The sequence below is a fragment of the Rhinopithecus roxellana genome, chromosome 15 (assembly GCF_007565055.1).
Source record: "Rhinopithecus roxellana isolate Shanxi Qingling chromosome 15, ASM756505v1, whole genome shotgun sequence".
Classification (NCBI taxonomy): Eukaryota; Metazoa; Chordata; class Mammalia; order Primates; family Cercopithecidae; genus Rhinopithecus; species Rhinopithecus roxellana.
Genome location: NC_044563.1, coordinates 67,716,690 through 67,742,059, shown reverse-complemented (window position 1 = coordinate 67,742,059; position 25,370 = coordinate 67,716,690). Strand labels below are relative to the sequence as shown.

Here is a 25,370-nt window from a genome sequence, read left to right as displayed (position 1 = left end):
TTTTAATAACTGTGACTGGGGTCCAAACAAAGGCATGGGAAGGAATAAGAGAAATGCCAACCCGGAGAAAAGAGCTGGAACACAGGTAGTACCTGGGTGCTTCCGTGATGTTAGTCGGTTTCAACTCAGAGCTAGTGTGAATGTTGGTTGGCTCAGATGCTGGCCGTGGCCTTGAAGTCACTTTTCAGGGCTGGACTGAGTCCCAAAGGGCAGCCCCTGGGTCTTCTCCATTTTCATCAGATGTCAAATGGGAAGGATGAGAGGTCCTTTTGTAGCATCAGTATATTAGAGTTTGAAGGATTCTTTGCAATCAGCTACTTTTCTTACCTTATAGATGATGAAACTGAGAGATACAATGATTTACACAGGTAATGATCCAGACATTTTAAGCTCTATGTTGAATAATCAAAGGAAAAAGTTTTTCACTTGAACTTTACAGATTTAACAGATTGTTGGACAGAAAAGGACTTTTGCCTTGAAATTCCTAATGCAGGAGTGGCATATAACTGCTATGTATGCCACCATACCCTGCCCTGGCCACCTGCCCATAGCAGACATTGTTAATCGACCCCAGCACCTTTTCCTCAGCCAAGCTCTGGCCAGCCTGAGAATCCTCCTTAACATAGTGCTGGAGGCGCCAGTCATACCGATCTGACCTTTCATGTTATTTAAAATCTGTTTGTCTCCCTCTTCTAAATGATGTAGCCACGTGATTCATGATGTGCTGATAGCATGGGACTTCAAGCCAGAAGAACTTGGTTTGAGTCCTCCATCTGCTTCTTCCTCGTTACATTATCTTAGGCAACTCACTTAACCTTTCTGGGGCAATTCACTCCCTCTGAGATGAGAGAGTTGAATTAAATAATCCTAAAGCATCCTGTCAAGCTCTGAAAAATGCTATGATTCAAGGTACACAGACTTCTCAGGAGGAATTCATAGCCACAAGCATGTCTTTTTATAAAGACCACAGGTGGTTCTCAGGAAGTTTGCATATTACAAATCTATTTCGGGTTTCTGAAATATGTGTTTCTAGCTTTTCCTGACTACTTCTTTTCATCTGCCTGGTCCCGTGGACCAAAAATTTAGGGATTCCGAAGGGAGAGAGAGGGGAAAGATCCGCTTAAAACCAGAGGACTTGCAGGAGCCTCTTCTTGGCGGTGGGCTTCATCCTCCCACACCAAGCTGAGCAGATCGCTGTGCCTGCCCCGCAGCTGTAGGTCTTCAGTTACTTCTCCTTCCCCTTCCTCCATCTGTACCTCCTTAGGAGCAGGGTCCTCCCTGTCAGACAGACCTCAGCCAGTGGCCCTCCGCAGGTCCTGGCCTGCTTCCCCACACCGTTCCCTGTGGTGACATGCCTCCCCGCTTGTTTTCCAGGCTCCCCTTCCCTGCGGGCATATCCACTCCTCTCGGTGATCACCCGCCAGCCCACCGTCATCTCCCAGCTGGTCCCTGCCACCCCGGGAATCGCCCAGGCACTGTCCTGCCACCCAGTCACTGAGGCGGTCTCTGCTGAGGCCCCAGGGGGTGAGGCCCTAGCCAGCAGCGAGTCAGAGACGGAACAGCCCACGCCCCGACAGAAGAAGCCCCGCCGGAGTCGCACCATCTTTACCGAGCTGCAGCTCATGGGCCTGGAGAAGAAATTCCAGAAGCAGAAGTACTTGTCTACCCCGGACAGGTGAGGACACAGGGAAGGGACTCTCCGCAGCTCTCTGCAGTGAAGGCCCTTGAGGACGGGAGGCTTGCTCCCATTGTGGGCCATGGAGCCAGAGCACTGCTGCAGTAAGGCAGGACGCTGTGGCAGGAATCCACTCCTGGGTTCAAGGCATCTCAACCTTGGTTAACAGAACCCAACCTATGTGAATCCACCACATAGTCCCTGGAGCCTGCCTGTGGCTGAACTTACACTCATTACTCTTATCTCCATATTTGAACTTAACTATTTCACTATCATAAACAAGGTTAAGTTTAGCAAATTGTTGCTCAGGTGGTCAGCTGGGAAACAGGCTTGGTTTTTAAGCCACTCACTCTTAGGATTGGAGGCAGCAGGACTAGATCTGGAATTAGGATTCATGATCTTCTCAATCTTCTCCACAGCCGCCAGCTGATTCCCCACTGACTCAGCTTGCTGGCCTGGCTATTGCTTGGGAAGGGCTGGAGTGATCCAGTTGAGGAGGTCAGACATGTTGGTGAATTTGATGGATGTCAAGTCAGAACCATTTGACTGAGACCCAGGAGGACCTGGCTGAGAGCCCCTTCTTTGAACTCCTCTGAGATCCATGTTGGGGAGGCTGTGACCCTTGCTTTCTTGGAGGCCTCAATGCCTCACCTCCTTTTCTTTAATTTACTATTTTAACTGGAACATATGCCAGAGTGTGTGTCTGGGCCGGGTATTGTGGCCCACACCTGTAATCTCAGCAGTTTGGGAGGCTGAGGCAGTAGGATTATTTGAGGCTTGGAGCTTGAGACCAGCCTGGGCAACGTTGAGAGACCCTGTCTCTACAAAAATTGAAATACGAGCCAGGTGTGATGGCAGGCACCTGTAGTCCCAGCCACTCAAGAAGCTAAGATGGGAGGATCACTTGAACTCAGGAGTTTGAGACTGCAGTGAGGTATGATTGCATCAGATTGCATCACTGCACTCTAGGTGAGACCCTGTCTCCAAAAAACAGAAACAAAAACAAAAACAAACAATAGCCGGGTGTGGTGGCTCACGCCTGTAATCCCAGCACTTTGGGAGGCTGAGGCAGGTGGATCATGAGGTCAGGAGTTCAGGACGAGCCTGGCCAAGATGGTGAAACCCCATCTCTGCTAAAAATACAAAAATTAGCCGGGCATGATGGCACGCACCTGTAATCCCAGCTATTTGGGAGGCTGAGACAGAGAATTGCTTGAACCAGGAGGCGGAGGTTGCAGTGGGCTAAAATCATACCACTACACTCCAGCCTGGGCAACAGAGCGAGACTCGGTCTCAAAAAACAAATTGTGTATCTCAGTGTCTCATCTTGTTCTTTCAAACTGACTCTGGAGATGACCGAGCTAATAATGTGTGATCCTATTTACTGGGGAGATTTTTCAGGTCCTTTTTCCTCTTCTTTTGCCTACTGCCTTAGCCATATCAGGTTGGACACTAGTCCTATCAAAAAGTAAAGGAAGGAACCTCAAATGAATCTCTTAAGCTATGTAGTAGCTCTTTGATACAAATTTAAGTGACAGAGGAGTCTGCATATCACCGACTAAAAGGGGATTTAACTTCTGATTCCGTTGACGAGGCACCATCGGCTGTTTGGTAAGGGTCTTCTGGGTGCCACTAGGGCACTGTGGCAGGGATTATGGTTCCAGAAACAGTCGAGATAGTCCTGTTGTGACAGAAAGGGATCATGGGGAAGGAACGACTACAGGAACAAAGACACAGCAAGCCAGGCGCTGGTGCCTGTGAGGTGCTGAGTGCAGTAGGAACACAGGGTATTGCTGAGTGTGGGAGACGGGGTTAGGGAAGGCTTCTCAGAGGAGGTAACATTTAAGAAGAGCTTTGATCCCAGGAGGGACAGGGCGTCCCGCACTGAGGGGTTGGCACACACAAGGCAAAGAAGCGTGTCTCGTCGGGTATGTGGAGGAAACTGCAAGTAGCCAGGACATCTCCAGCTTAAGGTGTGAACAGGGAAATGGTAGAGGTGAACTGAAGGGTGGGAAGGACCTCGTATGCCTGGCTGAAATGTGAACTTGGTTGTTTAAGCAGTTGGCACCGCCTTTATGAGCTGGAAGTGACATGACCAGACTTACATTTTAGAACTCTCTGTGGTGGCAACATAAATGATGGATGAGAGAGGCCAGAGATGGAGCAGGGACCAGTTAGGAGAGAATCCAGTGATCATCACTGAAGACTTGAATTAAAGGGTGGCAGTGGGAATGGAGAGGCAAGAATAGAGTGGAGGACAATTTATTATTATTATAATACTTCAAGTTCTGGGATACATGTGCAGAACGTGCAGGTTTGTTACATAGGTATACATGTGCCATGGTGGTTTGCTGCACCCATCAACCCATCATCTACATTAGGTATTTCTCCTAATGCTATCCCTCCCCTATCCCCCCACCCCCCGACAGGCCCTGGTGTGTGAGGTTCCCCTCCCTGTGTCCATGTGTGAGAGGAGGACAATTTTGAAGACAGAATTGGCAGAATCAACATTGCGGGAGGAAGCAAAAAGGGAGTTGAGAATTCTGTGGTTTCTGGACTGGGCTAGCAGGGGGATAGGGGCACCATGACCTGAAGCTGGAAGACAGAGGACAGAGTAGACTTAGGTGGCGAAAGGTTGAGTTCTGTTCTAGACCTGTGCATTTGGGGTGTCTTTGGGCAGATGATGGAGACCAGAGGTTAATAGATGGGATCTCCAGGTATGACATGGCTGTTTTCACTTCCCTAGCATATCCCCTGGGTGCATGAACGTGTGCACCCAGGGGAGTGGGCACCATTGTCTATGGTAGCATGGTGGTGTGTCAAATCGGCTTCAGCACTCATGGCTAACATTTTAGACTGATTTTTCAGAAGTCAGATAATTGTTTTTTATAGAAATACTGGTTTTTCATAAATCTCCTGGGGCTCCCTGGTACTTGCCCAGGCATCTCAGGTCACCTACACAGGCTTGATTCACTTGTCTGGGAGGACACCATCGGCTGGCATGGAAGCTGCCATCTTCACCCGCCCTCTCAGAGGTTCCTCGCCTCCCTACGTGACCAGAGCCATGAGCACTCCCTCCTCCCGCAGCTCTAGCCCTCCTCCTCTGTGTTTGTTTCTCCAGTTTCTAGGTGACCCCATTTAAGCAAATATGCAGGGAAGTGAGAATTTGTAACGGTGGCAGGTAATGAGAGAAAGCTGATGACAGTGAAGCATGTTTCTGTAGCCAGAGTGAGTCAGGGCTGCATTTTTCCCAAGTGAGCTAACACTGTTTGCTAATGCAGTGGCAGAGCTGTGAACTGAGCCTTCCATTGACTAATGCACCTGATGGCCTCAGGTGAACTGGGCTCGGGAAGTCGCCGCCAGAACCGTGGAGGACCCTTTTCCAGGGAGGCCTGGGAGACCAGAAGTCTGTGGGGTGGCCCCCTGGGTTCTTGGTTCTCAATGAGTGGCTGCTTGGGCAGCAGTGCTGCATTTGTGGGGACAGCCAAGTGCTGTTGGCACTGGGAATTTATTGGCTTTAGCTTGTTAATCACTTTCAATAAAACTGCCAGCTTCTAGTAGTCCTTCTACAGGGATAATCAGATGGATGTGAGTGCTGATTTAAGACCAGTTCCAGGGTCCCCTGAAGGAAGACTCTGTATTATTGGGGCTTTAAATTATGCAGCCTGATCAGAGCAGGGCGACTGGGCAGCTGCACCTGAGACCGTCAGGGCCGGTCCCTGTGGGCCTCCCTGATGGTTAGAGCGCCCCAGGTGGAGAGCTGCAGCTGAAAACCCACACCTGAGACTCCCCATGAAGCAGGCAAATGAGACTGACTGTGGGCCCGAGATTCACAGTCGGCAATCCTCAGAAACCTAGGGCCTTTCAACAAGTGGGGGTTGCTGCCCAAGCTCTGTCAAGGGCAGTTGTCCCAAGTTGCTGCATTCGAAGTCCACACTGCTTTGCTGAGCAGGGCTGGCGTGGCAGTGAGGCAGCTGACGTTGGCTTAAGGAGGTGGCTCTCCAGTGGTGCTGAGGTAGACCTGGGGTTCTTATCCTGTCGGGTCAATGGTTGTTGTCTCAAGGACTGATGTTGGAAGCCTGGCTACAGACTTCCCTTTCTCATTCCACTTGTCCCACCTGGTTGTTCGCTGCTGCTTGGGATGAAGCATCCCTGTGATTCCCTTTGACAGGTTCAACTTGTGCAGATACATCGTGGGTGGGGGTGAGCCCCAAGGCGGGAGCTGGTGGACGGGTCAGACATCGTGGGTTTGAATCCTGCCCCACTTCCTAACTCTACGATCATCTGCCAGAGGTCGGTAAAGGTTTTCTGGGCAGAGGCAGACAGTAAATACTTTACACTTTGTGTGCCATATGGCCTGTGATGTGATATTGTAGCACAGAAGTAGTTTATTTTTTATTTATTAATTTTTTACAGAGTCTCACTCCATTGCCTAGGCTGCAGTGCAGTGGCGCGCAATCTCGGCTCACTGCAACCTCCGCCTCCCAGCTTCAAGCATTTCTCCTGCCTCAGCCTCCTGAGTAGCTAGGATTACAGGTGCCTGCCACCACACCCACCTAATTTTTGTAGTTTTACTAGAGACGGGGTCTCACCATGTTAGCCAGGCTGGTCTCCAACTCCTGAACTCAGGTGATCCGCCCGCCTCGGCCTCCCAAAGTGCTGGGATTACAGGCATGAGCCACTGTGCCTGGCCTGTTACGATAAAACTTTATTTACACAACCAGGTAGCAGACAGGGTTTGGCCACAGTTGCTGAGAGAGTCTAATTTCTCCAGGCCTCAAATCTCTTATCTGTAAAATGGGAATAGTTATACCTACTTCACTGTGTTGTGAAGGCATAGATAAGACAGCAAGTCAGGGGCTTAGCATGTCGCCTGGGATGCCGTGGTGCTCAGGAAATGGTGGCTGTGTTGTTAGACTTAGCCCCAGAAATGGATTTGACTTTTAGGACTTCACAGAAGACTACAGAGAAGTACACAGTCATGATTAGCAGTAGAATGGAAAACAGGAAGGGCTGTGGATTTAATGTTTGTTTTGGAATCTTTATGATATTTATAACATTTTAATTGTTATAACAATTTAGGGCAGCTACAGCGATTGAATCAATCCATCAAGAAATATTTTTTGAGCACCGGTTCTGGATTTAGCAGTGTGATGGGCACTTTCATGGGCAGAAAAGAAGTAGAAGACATAAGCTGCTCTGACTGCTGAGTTAGGGGGGCAAAAATAACACGGTGGGAGTGATTAGAGAACAGTGGGAACCGTGGCACCATCTGCGTGACTGCTGGCCTGTGGGAGGGTGCAGAGATCAGCTGTGGGAGCCAGGAGACTCACCTGCCGGAGGTGGGACCGGGGCTGGGTCTGGAGTGATGAGTGGATTCCCATCAGCAACATCCGGCTTTGCCTTTTGTTTCCAGTTTGGATGTTGGGCCAGAGGGTCAGAATGAATAATCTTGTCAAGCCAGGAAAAGGACTGTGTGATGAAGGCCCAGGCATCCTTCTCAGGTCCCTTGCAGACCATGAATGTTTCAGAATGGGGACTGGCCCAGGTGTCCTCACCCATGGTCATCTATTTCTTAGTTTCTCAGCTTCCCAGAGTTTCCTCTGTTGGATTCTTGGAAGGAAAGAAAAGCGCTTTGGGGAAGACCTCGTTTAATGAGGGAGGTCAGAGCCTTGAGAGCCAGTGCTGGAGCCTGTCAGCAGGATCCCATCTCTCCCGCTCCTCCCCATCCTGCTCACCCTTCCTTTGTATCTTGTGCCTTCTAGGTTGGACTTGGCCCAGTCTCTGGGACTCACTCAGCTGCAGGTGAAGACCTGGTATCAGAATCGCAGGATGAAATGGAAGAAAATGGTAAGAAATGATCCCATCCTGATGGAAGAGGACTTTTACTCCAGGGCTGTTGGCTGGACCATGTGGCAGTTTGGGCTGCAGAGATTGGAAGGCCTTCTATGCTGCTGGCTTGCAGGGAAGCTGTTGGATCTGTAGGTCAAGCTATTCCTCTTGACCTGGATTTCTTTTTCTGTTTCGTTAAAAATCAAAGGGAAAAAAAGCTTACAGGCTTTTAACTTGCTAGTTTTTGTTTTTTGTTTTTTTATTATACTTTTAAGTTCTAGGGTACATGTGCAGAACGTGCAGTTCTGTTACATAGGTATACATATGCCATGGTGGTTTGCTGCACCCATCAACCCGTCATCTACATTAGGTATTTCTCCTAACTTGCTAGTTTTAACCCTACCTGCTAGCCTTTTCAAATAACTCCCTTATTCCTCCCACCAAGAGCTAAAAATAGAAGTCAGTATTCTTTGTTTATATTGACGTAGAGGGTGCATCTGTTCTTTTGGCTGTGCATCCTCTAACGCAGTGATCCTCAAACTTTGGTGGGCATCAGAGTCCCCTGGGTAGCAAGTTAAATGCAGAACTCTAGGCTCTCTCTCAGGATTCTGGCCCCAGAGGTCTGGGCCAGGGCTGGGAATGTGCATGTGAACAAGCCCTCTGGTTATTCTGAAGTGCCTGGTATCATGACCACAGTTTCCATCATCCTGCTCTAGTGCCTAGCTAATGAATGTTTCCATCTTTGATTTTTAAGTATTAGAATATATACATCCCTACATTTTCAGGAACTCAATTTCATTATCATTTATTCTTTTCATTTAAGAAAAGCACTATTAAATCAAAATTTTCCAAAGTAGTCGAGTGTTGCCTTTCTCAGCTTTGTAAACCATTGAGAAAGGTCAAAACCCAGAGCAAAAGAAAAAGAGAAGGGGTGGCGATAAGGGAAGAAGCGCTGGTATTCTCTGGAGCCCAGGTGCCACCATGTCACCTGCCGTGGGCTTCTTACCCCTCACCAAATCTTAGTGGCTCTTTCTCCTCTCGTCCATTCCATGCCTTCATGATGACATTCTAATTTGCTAACCCATCTGGTCACAAGCCCTATTTCTTGGTGTTTCAGGACTGAAATATGATGTTTTTCACAATAATCAAGTAACTAAGGTGTTCTCCCGACCCCAGTTTTCAGGGGAAAAAAAAGAAAAGGTCAGCGGACAGATGTTTTCTCAGTGCTGTGGTTTTGTCCCATACTGTTCTTTCTTAACCTTTTAGTTCTTGCTATTCCTTGCTATTTTCTGCTAACAAGGAGGGGGAAAAAAACAAAATAAGTAAATTGCAAATGAATATCAATGGGAAAAATTAGGAAAAAAGTTAACAAGCAGCAATTATTATATTCCCATAAAAGAATTTCCTGGGCAAATCTTGTAATTTCCTCTGGGGGACTTGACCCTGAAATGAAAGGGTTTTCAAATGGAGGCAACTTGGCTCATGAAGTGCTCACCAATTAAGACAGAGATGCCAGTTACGTGTTCAAACACATGGATATTGCATGAGTCAGCACATATGTATTTTGTGTCTCTTGTGAGCCATTCCTTGTCCTAGGCACTATAAGAAATAATAAAATAAAATATCACCCTTGCTTTCATGGAATTTATGATCTAGTCAGAGAAACAAGGCCCAGGAGGTAGCTGCCGAGCATGTTATAATTAAATGCTGGTTAATGTGGATTTATAAGCCTCTCAGAGTTCAGAAGAGAGGTAGTGGAGAAAGTTGCCGGGAGAAGTTGAAATTGAAGGAAGCGGCCGGGCACGGTGGCTCACGCCTGTAATCCCATCACTTTGGGAGGCTGAGGTGGGTGGATCACATGAGGACAGGAGTTTGAAACCAGCCTGGCAAACATGGTGAAATCCCGCCTCTACTAAAAATACAAAATTAGCTGGGCGTGGTGGCGGGCGCCTGTAATCCCAGCCACTCGGAAAGCTGAGGCCAGAGAATCACTTGAATCCAGGAGGTGGAGGTTGCAGTGAGTCGAGATCACACCATTGCACTCCAGTCTGGGTGACCGAGCGAGACTCCATCTCAAAAATAAATAAATAAGTCATAAAAATAAAATAAAATAAAAACAAGAAATTGAAGGAAGAGTGGATTCGGTTAAAGAGATAGTCTTGCAAACACTCTACAGTGCTAAGTACACATGGACACCTTTTAGGGGATTAGTTTCTAAAGAACTAGACTTGGGAGTGAGAAGCACCAGGCCATGTTCCCAAGCTTGCCCTTCCCTGGTTGATTTTGGGCAAGTCCCTTCACTGCTTTCTGTGCAAGATCCACCACCCACCTTCTTCCTCGTCAATCATCAGCCTTGAAATCAATGCCTCCTGAGTAGCAGAGGCATTGTTTAAATTGGTTATCAGCAATCTTTTCATGAGTCGGATGATTAAGGAATTGACAGTCAGCCTCCTCTGCCAGCACCGCCCAGTGCCTGTGGGACAATGCGTGTGCCTTCGCCTGTGATGTCACTTGTTTTTCACCAGCAACAGTGTTGCTGGCATGATTGTAGGCCAGTTATTAATGGGTATCAATGTCGTGTAAACCAAAATGGAAGTAACTTAGCAGATCTAACCTCAGAGAACATTCTGCAAGCCAGTCACCTTCAGGTCCCTTTAGGAGCCAAGAGGCCCAAACTGTCAGTTCACTTTTGGGTTAATTCATTGAACATTTAACATTCATCAGGCCCTGGAGATGGAAAGGTAAGACATGAGCCTGTCCACTAGAAAATAAAATTGTCAAAAGGTACTCAGTCAAGTGCGGGAGACAGACCTGCAAACTGGCATTATTATTACACGGAGTGGTCAGGGCAGCGGCAGGGAGATTTATAGGATCAGCGCAGAGAGTGGAATAGCAAGGCTGTGGTGTGATCCTGATTACTTCATCTAGTTTCCCAGTAAAACTCTTTCAAGGCTATCTCTTTAGGTCCTGGGGAGGAAAAGAAAAAAATAATTGGGTAATAAAGATGTCTCAAGGCTAGTAACCTAATTGGAACTGGAAAAAGATTAGCAGTTGATTCTCAGACTTATTCACACAGCTGCCAAGGGTAACCTTGCCAGAACCAAGATAGCATCTCTGACGAGTTCTGACCAGTCAGCACTGGTAACCTATAGCGGGTTGGGTCAATTTAATCTTGCACCTTAAGATGGGATGTGCACCCTCTATTCCATGTCTGTTGGCTTTAGTTCCAGCAGGACCCACAGTGTTTTGCAATAGGCTGAAAGAGCCTCATTATTCGGTGGTGTCTTTGAGCTCTAAAATGCAATTCTGTTCCGTGAGAGCACCCAAACAGACACCTCCTTTCTCTCCTAGTCACAGAGTCAGGTGGGCCCCACACTATGCATGGTCGTTATCTTTCTCGTGAATAGTCCCCAGGTAGTTAACAACTCCATGAATTGTTACCAGTCGCTCTCTGTGTGATCTTGGGCAGGTTACTTAACCTCTGTGTGCCTGTTTCCTCTGCAGTAAAAGGCCTAACACGTACCTTGTAGGGTTGTATTATTAACTGAGCTAATCTCTGTGAAACACGTAAATAGGACCTGCCATATAGGATACAGCCAAGAGACACTTTTGCCATTATTGTTATCATTATTAGTATTTTCATTACCTATTCACAAAATCCATGTCTTCAGAGAATCCAAATATTTGGAGGCCAGGCTACATAAGCCAAATTCTGTGAGTCTCAGGGTCTCCACGCAGCCCTGAGTGTTTCTCCTTTCTCAGTCCCTGCTTCCCAGTCATCTCCAAGTCAGCGCCTTGGCATTTGGGGCCCTGCTTGAGGTCCAGTGGAACATCACATCTTCAGGCTGAGAACGTCAGCTACTGTGAGCAGCAGTGTCTGGGAGGAGATTCATGCTGGGGAATCCAAACTTGTTTCTCAGCTTCATGGAAACAGTCGTCAGTTATGTGGCCCTTGCTGCCCTGTGAAGTTGCAGAGAGAGACAGAGAAGAAGGAGGAAAGTTCGCCCCCACTACTAAGTCTACTGCCTGGAGTCTGCTGGGAGGTTGGGTAATTGCAAATAAATACCAGACATAGAACAGTGGCCCATTTTACATATCCCTTGCACGTTATGCTGAATGCAGTACTGCTAAGACTGTTAGATTCAAATGGTCAGGAGGTTTGTGTTCAAATCCCAGCTCTGCCCTTGGCTTGCTCTTTGATACTGACAAACTCTGTCAGCTCAGTTTCCTATCTGCAAAGTAGAGGGAAGGAGAGAGTTCCTTCCTGCACTGACATTCCCTGCACCCTACTCAGGCTGCTTGGAGGGAAGCAAAAGGCCCGGTCTTAACACCCTCAGCAACAGAACATCTGAATACCTCGTTTCAGAGTTTGGAGGGCTGTCACCAGGCACGGCTAATAAAAGTGGATGGTGTGCTAGGTGTTCTTCTGAGAGGCAGAAGGAGGCATGCGGCCTCTTAGACATGGCTTCTCTGGACCAACGGGACTAAACTGGCTCTAAGAATAAATGGGGAGAGGGCTCCTGGGAGGAGGGCCACAGGGTGCATGTGAACGGGCAGCTCCTGATGGAGAGTGGTTCTGAGATAATTGCATGTCTCAGGTGCGCTGGAAGGCAAGGGGCCAGAGGTTGAGTGCAGAGAGCAGCCAAGAGGGTAGTTATCTCCTAGTTATTGCTTGTGCTGGAATGTTTTATTCCATTTAGAAAATGGTCTAATTGTTTTGGGGATTTTTTTTTTTTTTTTTCCTGCAGTAGGAAAACAGCCAGGTGGGGTCCGTCCAAACCGTGTGGGTGGTGTTCTCTAATTGCTGGGCTGGACTTTCTTTTGCCAATTAGGTGGCTTCCATAGACCTGCCCTTTTCTAGTTTGATTACTACATGGGGCAGCTTACTTTTGTATAACCTCTTTCATACTGAGTGGATCTGCTTTCAACATGTAAATTCCATCTTGGCACAATTGGGTGCTTTCAAAAGCCTGCACTCAGACTGAAATCAAAATCAGATAATGCACTTCCGTGAAAAGAAATACAGGGAACGTCTTCTCCCCAAGGGTGGTTTCCGTCAGCATCTCTACCTCGTTAAAGATCCCCTTAATATCTGTGTGTTAGCTGTTCATGTGGAAAGGACAGTGGCTGAGCAGATTTTTAGCTAAAAGGAGGTGTTTACTGAGAACTTCTTGGTTTTCTCACTTTATACACAAAAATTAATGCAAAATGAATCATCATCTAAATGGTAAGAGTGAAAACTATGAAACTTAGAATAAGAGTGAGTATTCATGACCTTGGATTAGACAAAGTGTTCTTCGTTATGACAGCAAAAGCACAAGCAACAGAAGCAAACATAAATTGGGTTTCATTGAAATTTAAAAATTTTGTGCTGTGAAGGACATCATTAGAAAAATGAGAAGACAGCCCACAGAATGGGAGAAGCTTACATCTGATAAGGGACATGTATCCAGAATATTTAAAGAACTCTTACAACTCAATAATAAAAAGACAACCAAATTTAGAAATGGGCAAAAGATTTGAATAGACATTTCTTCAATGAAGATATACAGCTAGCCAATAAGCACGATGAAAAGATGCTAAACTTCATTAGTCATCAGGGAAATGCAAAGCAGAACCACAGTGAGATACCACTTCCCACCCTCTGGGATGACCATGGTCAAACAGACATCAACAAGTGTTGGTGAGGATGTGGCGAACTGGAACCCTCATATGCAGCTGGCTGGAACGTAAAATAGTGCAACTGCTTTGGAAAACAGTCCTTAAAGTGTGAAGCATAGAGTTGCCGAAAGATCCAGCAATTCAATTTCACTTCTTTCCCACGTTCCTAGCAGCTTCATTCACAGTAGCAAGCAACCCACCTGTCCATCAATTGATGAGTGAATGAACAAAATATAGTATATCCATAAAATGGAATATTATTTAGTGACAAATGCTACAACATGGATGAACATTGAGAAAATTATGCTAAATGAAAGAAGCCAGTCACAAAAGTGCACATACTGTATGATTCTGTTTATATAAAATGTCCAAAAATAGTCACATCTGTAGAGACAGAAAGCAGACTAGCGGTTGCCTAGGGCTGTGAGCAGATCGGTTAGGGTTGGGGGAAAATAGGGACTGACCACTAATACTATGGGGTTTCTTTTTGGGGTGATAGAAGTGTTTGAAAATTGCATTGTGGTGATAGTTGTACAATTCTGTGACCATCCTAAAAATCACTGAATAGTGCGCTTTAAATGGATTTGGTATGTGAATTATATCTCAAAGCTGTATAAAAAATAAGTTATGGTTTCATCCTTAAAATTCAGCACCTGGAGGTCCTCTGCTGCTCTTGAAGGAAAGAGGAGCAGTCAATAAATATTTAGGGACTGCATAGAAGTTAGCGGGAAGTTTGATTCTTGGAGCATGGAGTAATGGAGAGAAGCAGGGTTTGTCTTCAAGGAGCTTATATACAAATATAGAAGATAAGATTAAGCTAGGTTTATAAATAGCAAAAATATCTCCCACCCCTAATCATCTGTGCTAATCCAGGTTCTCTTGAAGCCCTTCTCACTAGCTGCCCAGAAAATCAAGGACTATACCAAGCCAATGGAGGAAGGACTGTCTGTTACATTCCAAAGTAAAATATAAATTTTTTTTTTATTATACTTTAAGTTCTAGGGTACATGTGCATAACGTGCAGGTTTGTTACATATGTATACTTGTGCCATGTTGGTGTGCTGCACCCATCAACTCGTCAGCACCCATCAATTCATCATTTATATCATGTATAACTCCCAATGCAATCCCTCCCCACTCCCCGCTCCCCATGATACACCCCAGTGTGTGATGTTCCCCTTCCCAAGTCCAAGTGATCTCATTGTTCAGTTCCCACCTATGAGTGAGAACATGCGGTGTTTGGTTTTCTGTTCTTGTGGTAGTTTGCTAAGAATGATGGTTTCCAGCTGCATCCATGTCCCTACAAAGGACGCAAACTCATCCTTTTTTATGGCTGCATAGTATTCCATGTGTATATGTGCCACATTTTCTTAATCCAGTCTGTCACAGATGGACATTTGGGTTGATTCCAAGTCTTTGCTCTTGTGAATAGTGCCGCAATAAACATACATGTGCATGTGTCTTTATAGCAGCATGATTTATAATCCTTTGGGTATATACCCAGTAGTGGGATGGCTGGGTCATATGGTACATCTAGTTCTAGATCCTTGAGGAATTGCCATACTGTTTTCCATAATGGTTGAACTAGTTTACAATCCCACCAACAGTGTAAAAGTGTTCCTATTTCTCCACATCCTCTCCAGCACCTGTTGTTTCCTGACTTTTTAATGATTGCCATTCTAACTGGTATGAGATGGTATCTCACTGTGGTTTTGATTTGCATTTCTCTGATGGCGAGTGATGATGAGCATTTTTTCATGTGTCTGTTGGCTGTATGAATGTCTTCTTTTGAGAGATGTCTGTTCATATCCTTTGCCCACTTTTTAATGGGGTTGTTTTTTTCTTGTATATTTGTTTGAGTTCTTTGTAGATTCTGGATATTAGCCCTTTGTCAGATGAGTAGATTGCAAAAATTTTCTCCCATTCTGTAGGTTGCCTGTTCACTCTGATGGTAGTTTCTTTTGCTGTGCAGAAGCTCTTTAGTTTAATTAGATCCCATTTGTCAATTTTGGCTTTTGCTGCCGTTGCTTTTGGTGTTTTACACATGAAGTCCTTGCCCATGCCTATGTCCTGAATGGTACTACCTAGGTTTTCTTCTAGGGTTTTTATGGTATTAGGTCTAACATTTAAGTCTCTAATCCATCTTCAATTAATCTTCGTATAAGGAGTAAGGAAAGGATCCAGTTTCAGCTATCTACTTATGGCTAGCCAATTTTCCCAGCACCATTTATTAAATAGGGAATCCTTTCCCCATTTCTTGTTTCTCTCAGGTTTGTCAAAGATCAGATGGCTGTAGATGTGTGGTATTATTTCTGAGGACTCTGTTCTGTTCCATTGGTCTATATCTCTGTTTTGGTACCAGTACCATGCTGTTTTGGTTACTGTAGCCTTTTAGTATAGTTTGAAGTCAGGTAGTGTGATGCCTCCAGCTTTGTTCTTTTGACTTAGGATTGTCTTCGCAATGCGGGCTCTTTTTTGGTTCCATGTGAACTTTTAAAGCAGTTTTTTCCAATTCTGTGAAGAAAGTCATTGGTAGCTTGATGGGGATGGCATTGAATCTATAAATAACCTTGGGCAGTATGGCCATTTTCACGATATTGATTCTTCCTCTCCATGAGCATGGTATGTTCTTCCATTTGTTTGTGTCCTCTTTGATTTCACTGAGCAGTGGTTTGTAGTTCTCCTTGAAGAGGTCCTTTACATCCCTTGTAAGTTGGATTCCTAGGTATTTTATTCTCTTTGAAGCAATTGTGAATGGAAGTTCATTCATGATTTGGCTCTCTGTTTGTCTGTTACTGGTGTATAAGAATGCTTGTGATTTTTGCACATTAATTTTGTATCCTGAGACTTTGCTGAAGTTGCTTATCAGCTTAAGGAGATTTTGGGCTGAGACAATGGGGTTTTCTAAATATACAATCACGTCATCTGCAAACAGGGACAATTTGACTTCTTCTTTTCCTAACTGAATACCCTTGATTTCATTCTCTTGCCTGATTGCCCTAGCCAGAACTTCCAACACTATGTTGAATAGGAGTGGTGAGAGAGGGCATCCCTGTCTTGTGCCAGTTTTCAAAGGGAATTTTTCCAGTTTTTGCCCATTCAGTATGATATTGGCTGTGGGTTTGTCATAAATAGCTCTTATTATTTTGAGGTACGTTCCATCAATACCGAATTTATTGAGCGTTTTTAGCATGAAGGGCTGTTGAATTTTGTCAAAAGCCTTTTCTGCATCTATTGAGATAATCATGTGGGTCTTGTCTTTGGTTCTGTTTATATGCTGGATTACGTTTATTGATTTGTGAATGTTAAACTAGCCTTGCATCCCAGGGATGAAGCCCACTTGATCATGGTGGATAAGCTTTTTGATGTGCTGCTGAATCCGGTTTGCCAGTATTTAATTGAGGATTTTTGCATCGATGTTCATCAGGGATATTGGTCTAAAATTCTCTTTTTTTGTTGTGTCTCTGCCAGGCTTTGGTATCAGGATGATGTTGGCCTCATAAAATGAGTTAGGGAGGATTCCCTCTTTTTCTATTGATTGGAATAGTTTCAGAAGGAATGGTACCAGCTCCTCCTTGTACCTCTGGTAGAATTCAGCTGTGAATCCATCTGGTCCTGGACTTTTTTTGGTGGGTAGGCTATTAATTGTTGCCTCAATTTCAGAGCCTGCTATTGGTCTATTCAGGGATTCAACTTCTTCCTGGTTTAGTCTTGGAAGGGTGTAAGTGTCCAGGAAATTATCCATTTCTTCTAGATTTTCTAGTTTATTTGCATAGAGGTGTTTATAGCATTCTCTGATGGTAGTTTGTATTTCTGTGGGGTTGGTGGTGATATCCCCTTTATCATTTTTTATTGCATCTATTTGATTCTTCTCTCTTTTCTTTATTAGTCTTGCTAGCAGTCTGTCAATTTTGTTGACCTTTTCAAAAAACCAACTCCTGGATTCATTGATTTTTTGGAGGGTTTTTTGTGTCTCTATCTCCTTCAGTTCTGCTCTGATCTTAGTTATTTCTTGCCTTCTGCTAGCTTTTGAATGTGTTTGCTCTTGCCTCTCTAGTTCTTTTAATTGTGATGTTAGAGTGTCAATTTTAGATCTTTCCTGCTTTCTCTTGTGGGCATTTAGTGCTATAAATTTCCCTCTACACACTGCTTTAAATGTGTCCCAGAGATTCTGGTATGTTGTATCTTTGTTCTCATTGGTTTCAAAGAACATCTTTATTTCTGCCTTCATTTCATTATGTACCCAGTAGTCATTCAGGAGCAGGTTGTTCAGTTTCCATGTAGTTGAGCGGTTTTGATTGAGTTTCTTAGTCCTGAGTTCTAGTTTGATTGCACTGTGGTCTGAGAAACAGTTTGTTATAATTTCTGTTCTTTTACATTTGCTGAGGAGTGCTTTACTTCCAATTATGTGGTCAATTTTGGAATAAGTGTGATGTGGTGCTGAGAAGAATGTATATTCTGTTGATTTGGGGTGGAGAGTTCTATAGATGTCTATTAGGTCCACTTGGTGCAGAGATGAGTTCAATTCCTGGATATCCTTGTTAACTTTCTGTCTCGTTGATCTGTCTAATGTTGACAGTGGAGTGTTGAAGTCTCCCATTATTATTGTATGGGAATCTAAGTCTCTTTGTAAGTCTCTAAGGACTTGCTTTATGAATCTGGGTGCTCCTGTATTGGGTGCATATATATTTAGGATAGTTAGCTCTTCCTGTTGAATTGATCCCTTTACCATTATGTAATGGCCTTGTCTCTTTTGATCTTTGATGGTTTAAAGTCTGTTTTATCAGAGACTAGGATTGCAACCCCTGCTTTTTTTTGTTCTCCATTTGCTTGGTAGATCTTCCTCCATCCCTTTATTTTGAGCCTATGTATGTCTCTGCATGTGAGATGGGTCTCCTGAATACAGCATACTGATGGGTCTTGACTCTTTATCCAGTTTGCCAGTCTGTGTCTTTTAATTGGAGCATTTAGTCCATTGACATTTAAGGTTAATATTGTTATGTGTGAACTTGATCCTGCCATTATGATATTAACTGGTTATTTTGCTCGTTAGTTGATGCAGTTTCTTCCTAGCCTCGATGGTCTTTACATTTTGGCATGTTTTTGCAATGGCTGGTACCGGTTGTTCCTTTCCATGTTTAGGGCTTCCTTCAGGGTCTCTTGTAAGGCAGACCTGGTGGTGACAAAATCTCTAAGCATCTGCTTATCTGTAAAGGATTTTATTTCTCCTTCACTTATGAAACTTAGTTTGGCTGGATATGAAATTCTGGGTTGAAAATTCTTTTCTTTAAGAACGTTGAATATTGGCCCCCACTCTCTTCTGGCTTGTAGAGTTTCTGCCGAGAGATCTGCTGTTAGTCTGATGGGCTTCCCTTTGTGGGTAACCCGACCTTTCTCTCTGGCTGCCCTTAAGATTTTTTCCTTCATTTCAAGTTTGGTGAATCTGGCAATTATGTGTCTTGGAGTTGCTCTTCTCGAGGAGTATCTTTGTGGCGTTCTCTGTATTTCCTGAATTTGAATGCTGGCCTGCCCTACTAGATTGGGGAAGTTCTCCTGGATGATATCCTGAAGAGTGTTTTCCAACTTGGTTCCATTTTCCCCCTCACTTTCAGGCACCCCAATCAGACATAGATTTGGTCTTTTTACATAATCCCATACTTCTTGCAGGCTTTGTTCATTTCTTTTTCTTCTTTTTTCTTTTGGTTACTCTTCTCGCTTCATTTCATTCATTTGATCCTCAATCGCTGGTACTCTTTCTTCCAGTTGATCGAGTCGGTTACTGAAGCTTGTGCATTTGTCACGTATTTCTCGTGTCATGGTTTTCATCTCTGTCATTTCGTTTATGACCTTCTCTGCATTAATTATTCTAGCTATCAATTCTTCCACTCTTTTTTCAAGATTGTTAGTTTCTTTGCGCTGGGTATGTAATTCCTCCTTTAGCTCTGAGAAGTTTGATAGACTGAAGCCTTCTTCTCTCATCTCGTCAAAGTCATTCTCTGACCAGCTTTGATCCGTGGCTGGCGATGAGCTGCGCTCCTTTGCAGGGGGAGATGCGCTCTTATTTTTTGAATTTCCAGCTTTTCTGCCCTGCTTTTTCCCCATCTTTGTGGTTTTATCTGCCTCTGGTCCTTGATGATGGTGACGTACGGATGGGGTTTTGGTATAGGTGTCCTTCCTGTTTGATAGTTTTCCTTCTAATAGTCAGGACCCTCAGCTGTAGGTCTGCTGGAGATTGCTTGAGGTCCACTCCAGACCCTGTTTGCCTGAGTATCAGCAGCAGAGGTTGCAGAAGATAGAATATTGCTGAACAGCGAGTGTACCTGTCTGATTCTTACTTTGGGAGCTTCCTCTCAGGGGTGTACTCCACCCTGTGAGGTGTGGGGTGTCAGACTGCCCCTAGTGGGGGATGTCTCCCAGTTAGGCTACTCAGGGGTCAGGGACCCACTTGAGCAGGCAGCCTGTCCCTTCTCAGATCTCAACCTCTGTGTTGGGAGATCCACTGCTCTCTTCAAAGCTGTCAGACAGAGTCGTTTGCATCTGCAGAGGTTTCTGCTGCTTTTTTTGTTGTTGTTTAGCTGTGCCCTGTCCCCAGAGGTGGAGTCTACAGAGACAGGCAGGTTTCCTTGAGCTGCTGTGAGCTCCACCCAGTTCGAGCTTCTCAGCAGCTTTGTTTACCTACTTAAGCCTCAGCAATGGCAGGCGCCCCTCCCCCAGCCTCGCTGCTGCCTTGCGGTTAGATTGCAGACTGCTGTGTTAGCAATGAGGGAGGCTCCGTGGGCGTGGGACCCTCCCAGCCAGGTGTGGGATATAATCTCCTGGTGTGCCCGTTTGCTTAAAGCGTAGTATTGGGGTGGGAGTTACCCGATTTTCCAGGTGTTGTGTGTCTCAGTTCCCCTGGCTAGGAAAAGGGATTCCCTTCCCCCTTGTGCTTCCCAGGTGAGGCGATGCCTCGCCCTGCTTTAGCTCTCGCTGGTCGGGCTGCAGCAGCTGACCAGCACCGATTGTCCGGCACTCCCTAGTGAGATGACCCCAGTACCTCAGTTGAAAATGCAGACATCACTGGTCTTCTGTGTCGCTCACGCTGGGAGTTGGAGACTGGAGCTGTTCCTATTCGGCCATCTTGCTCATATAAATATATATATATGTGTATATATATATATAATATATATGTGTGTGTGTATACATATATATATTATATATATATATATATATATTTTTGAGACGGAGTCTGGCTCTGTCGCCCAGGCTGGAGTACAGTGGCCGGATCTCAGGTCACTGCAAGCTCCGCCTTCCGGGTTTACACCATTCTCCTGCCTCAGCCTCCGGAGTAGCTGGGACTACAGGTGCCCGCCACCTCGCCCGGCTAGTTTTTTGTATTTTTAGTAGAGACGGGGTTTCACTGTGTTAGCCAGGATGGTCTCGATCTGCTGACCTCGTGATCTGCCCGTCTCGGCCTCCCAAAGTGCTGGGATTACAGGCTTGAGCCACCATGCCTGGCCTCATATAAATATTTTTAAACTTATCCCTGTCTACCTCCTGGGACTCTTGTGTGGGTCACAAATTGGGGTAATAAGGGTGCCAGGCCTTTGAAGTCAGCCAAGGCCATTCAGGGTCCAGTTATTTGGCTTGCTTTACATCTTTCCTCGACTCCAGGGAAAGGTTTGTTGAGAAAGCCTAGTTCATTTGGTAACAGTTGTCCAACACCTGCTACGTGCAGGGACTGAGTGAGAGGGGCAGCAGGTAAACATGCAGTGACCATAGTTTCTGAAAAGTGCTCTGGTCGGGACAGTAGAAGCTGCTCCGAGGGCACATGGCAGAGGACCTTTAACGTAGACCTGGGGGATCTGGAAGGCTTCCAGGAGAAGTTAGCCAGGAGAAGGTGGGTGGATGGTGTATATATTCTGGGCAAAGGAAACCTACCATTCAGGTGCCGTTCTAGTCCTTTCACACACATTATCCGTTGGTCACCCTCACTGTCACCCTGTAATACAAGGTATTATTACTCCCATTTTACAGATTAGAAAACAGACACTCAGGGCCTTCACAGGACTTCCCAAAGACAAAGATGATAAGTGGCAGAGTTGGAATTTATCCCCGTTTTTCTACTATCAAAGCCAAAATGCTTTTTAAACTCTGCTGTACAACTTCTTCAAACACTACAAGACTACATGCTTTATAACATTTTTTCTGATTACAGAAATACTTATGTTTGATCATTGTTGAAAGTTTAGAAAATATAGAAAAAACATAAAGATTAAAAATGATCCATGATCCTGCAAACAAGGTGGTGTACAGATCACTGCAGACAAGGTGGTGTATAGGCTGTCTAGCCTCCAAACTGGATTATGCTAAGAATCTGTTTGTTACAAAACTGTATTAATAATATTTTCCATGTTATTAAACATTCTTCTATATAGTAATTGTAATGGTTGTCACGTGTTCCGTCTTTGGGATTTACTGTAATTCTACCCAATTTACATGGCCAAACCTTTAGGATATCACCCCCGCTCCAACTTTTGCTGTTATCACCAATATTGTGATGAGTATTTTTGCAGATCAGTCTTTGTCTCAGTCTTAGATAATTTTTTAGAATTTAGCCTAAGGAATTTCTGTGTCAAAGAGCTCTGCGTATTTTAAGGCTTTTGATTTGAACTCTTAGGTTGTGTTGAAAAGGGTGTAACAATCACACTTCCACACAGTGTGTTTTTTTCCTGCTTGCTACAAATATTGTCTTTTTAGCTTGTCAACCTGATAGTTATTGCATTAACATTTTAATTTTCATTTATTGCCTTATTGTTGAAGTTGAATTCTGAAGCTGCTTATGATTACTGTATTAAATGCCAAAATATATAATATTGACCAAAAGTGCATTGAGCATTTAAAGAATAGAGGTGTCTTTATAGACCAGAGGTGATGGATTGAGAATATATTTTGCCAAATCCTGCAATTTCACTGCCAGAACAGATAGTTTAGATGCAATGTGAGGTTATACTGGGAGTGGAAAGGCGGAGGGCAGGAGTTATTTCTTAGATTTAATAACAATTTTTTACTCACGTAGGTTCTTAAAGGTGGACAGGAAGCACCCACAAAACCCAAAGGTCGCCCCAAGAAGAACTCCATCCCCACGTCAGAAGAGATTGAAGCGGAAGAGAAGATGAACAGCCAGGCCCAGGGTCAGGAGCGACTGGAGCCCTCCCAGGGGCAGGAGGAGCTCTGTGAAGCACAGGAACCGAAAGCACATGATGTCCCCTTAGAGATGGCAGAGCCACCAGACCCGCCCCAGGAGTTGCCAATACCCTCTTTGGAACCCCCACCTTTAAGCTAAAGTAAAACCCTTTTGAGGGAAGAGGGAGACTGGGGAGAAGGGAAAAGAGGGAAGGCAGGGAGAACAGGGAGAGAAAACTTTCCAGCAGCCCAGTAAACTGGGGGAGAAGAGATCTAGCCATCTCCCTCCCTCCCACAGTTCCCAGTGGCCTTGTCATTGCAAGCATTTGACAAAGACTTGCTTGTCTTGAGCCTTTCTCTTCCTGAAAGGCTGCTTTAGCCGTGGATGCCCTTGATTAAGGGAGAGAGCACCTAGGAGTTGCCTGCCCCAGCTGGGGTGACAGCCGTGGGGCTGGGGCTGGGTCTGTGTTGCAAGCCCTCTCCCAGCATGCAGTGGAGAGTGCTTAGCTCTCTCCCTCCCGATCTCTGGGCAGCCAGTCATCAAAGCAGAGAGACGTGGCGGCATGTGGGCAGCGTGCCCAGGTTCCTTGCTGACTCAGCACTTACTTATGTAGTTTTTAAGAAGAATTTAATGTTTTTGGTTGTATTTTTTTGTGGGGGTGAGGGTGGGCAAAAACATGGGGGGAGTTCTGAGTTGTTAGAAATGTTTCTGAATCAAGTTTGTTTGAAGACACGTGTGCCTTTGTACCCATTATAAGATGGTCATGAGACCCAAGAACTGATAAGCTTTGGTTTTTTTTTTGCTTTATTTACCCATTTATGCCTAGTGTTCCATTATTGGAACGCTAAGCTTGTGGGAGTTATTTCTATCCTACTGCTCAAGGTCATCGTCAAGGTCTGATTTTTCATAAAAAACATTTGTGACCTTCAGCATAAATGGTTTGAGGTGCCATCCCTGAAGGTGCAATGCAGATATGTTCAGATAACTTTTATTTTTTAATTAAAAATAAATCTTTCAAAAGGATTGTTTTGTCTCTTCTGAGGAGTGTTATCTAACCCTTCCTGAATGTGTCCTATGGGAAGGGAGACCCAGAGAGTGAACCAGACTCGGGGGACTGCCTTTTCCTCATCTATAAAGCAAAGGATTGGACCAGGCCATTGGTGTCCAAGTGCTGAGAGCTGTGGGAGTGGAACCAAGCCTCCGGGATGAGGACAGGGCAGAGAACCTGGGCTGTCCCCTCCACCTCTCCCACTGCCTTCTGCCAGAGCAGCTCCCTTCTCAGCCACTTCACATTTGGGGCGTCCAATGGTCTTACTTTTTTAAAGAGGTAAGAAATGTATATGCTTCAAAAGTCAAAACCAAAAAAGACTTGGGCTGGGTGCAGTGGCTTACGCCTGTAATCCCAGCACTTTGGGAGGCCCAGGCAGGGGGATCACCTGAGGTCAGCAGCTCGAGACCAGCCTGACCAACATGGAGAAACCCTGTTTCTACTAAAAATACAAAATTAGCCGGGTATGGTGGTACGTGCCTGTAATCCCAGCTACTCGGGAGGCTGAGGCAGGAGAATCGCTTGAACCTGGGAGGCGGAGGTTGCAGTGAGCCAAGATCGTGCCACTGCACTCTAGCCTGGGCAACAAGAGCGGAACTCCATCTCAAAAAAAAAAATTCTTGCTTCCACCCTGCCCTCTCCTCCCCTGAATCCCCTGTAGGTAATTATTTTTATTGGTTTCTTGTTCATCTTTCCAGGGTTTCTTGACTAAGTATTCATTTGGATGATGGGCTCTGCAACTGTTAACAAAAGAAGACCTGAGAACTACTTGACTAGATGTGCTGGGTGATTTTAAATTTAAAAATGGTATTCCACGTTAATTTAAGACGAAAAAGGAGGACTCTGCCTCCGTTTATTTGTCTGATTCTCATGCATTCTGGCCCAGAGCCTGATCTCACAGAGGTCACCTTTATGATCACCGCTCTGGCATGCTCACCTGTGATGCCTTACAGGGCCGAGTGCCCGTTTAGTGGACTCTCAATTATTAATTACACAGTAACTCTGCCCAGTTGCAGGCTTGGAGAATACCAGCTGACTTTCAACAGTGGCCTCAACAAGGAAGCCAAACCTGTTACTAGTTCTGTAAAACAATCACGTAATTCATTTCAAAGTTAAACAGGAAAGATCCGCGTGTTTTCCATCACCTGGCAGGCCGCCTGCTTTTCTCCATTAACAGTCAGAAAGTGACTGCAGTTTTGACTTTGCCAAGGCAGTGCCTCATCCCCTTTGTTATTGAGATCAACAGAGAAAGCAGTCTTTTTCTTAACTCTTGTCAATAGACAAAGGAGGGGAGGATTTGGCTTCTGAGAACCAGTCTGAGCAGACCACACCTAGCTGCCTGTGCGAGGTTGCTTGTACCAAGCGGGCAGAACGCTGTCTCCTCCACGTCTAGCCCGCTCCATGGTACAGTTTTATGATCTGCCTACCAGGTGGTGTCACAATGAGTCAAAGAATGTGCACAATGGCCAGAGTAAGCTGGTGGGTCAGTGCTAGTTCTGTCTCAATCCTAAGGAAGTGTTCTGTCCCATTCGTGCTACCCCAGAGAGGCCTCCTGTCTGGATGCTGGCTTTCCAGGATGGTGTTCTATCTCTTGTCCTGGGCTCCCATGATGTCCTTTTTTTTAAGTTCAGGAGTACATCTGCAGGTTTGTTACATTGGTAAGTTTGTGTCATGGGGGTTTGTTGTATAGATGATTTCATCACCCAGGTATTTCAGCCTAGTACCCATTAGTTATTTTTCCTGATCCTCTGCCTCCTCCCACCCTTCTCCCTCTGGTAGTCCCCAGTGTATTTCTCCCCCCTCTATGTGTCCATGTGTTTTCATGATGTCCTCTTCTGAGGTGCCTGACAGTGACTGTCACCGCACAACACACGTGTCTGTACGCAGTGGTATTCCTGAGCGCTGGGCTCTGCGTGCCATTTCCGACCTCCGACTCTCACTCCTTGCCATGTGGCCTGTGCTTCTGTGTCTTGCCCTTAGGGGTTGAA

At 45.3% G+C, this 25,370-nt stretch overlaps 1 protein-coding gene across 2 annotated transcripts in view; it reads left to right on the top strand.

The window, feature by feature from the left end:
* The window catches only part of BARX2 (BARX homeobox 2), an 84,658-nt gene extending 61,301 nt beyond the window's left edge, over positions 1-23,357 (top strand). For both annotated transcript variants that reach the window (XM_030917266.1, XM_010356345.2), the window contains exons 2-4: positions 1,375-1,675; positions 7,441-7,525; positions 22,227-23,357. In XM_030917266.1, the coding sequence (XP_030773126.1) occupies positions 1,375-1,675; positions 7,441-7,525; positions 22,227-22,493 (653 nt within the window). In that variant the 3' untranslated portion in view covers positions 22,494-23,357. The remainder of the gene's footprint in view (positions 1-1,374; positions 1,676-7,440; positions 7,526-22,226) is intronic.
* The last annotated feature ends 2,013 nt before the right edge of the window (positions 23,358-25,370 follow it).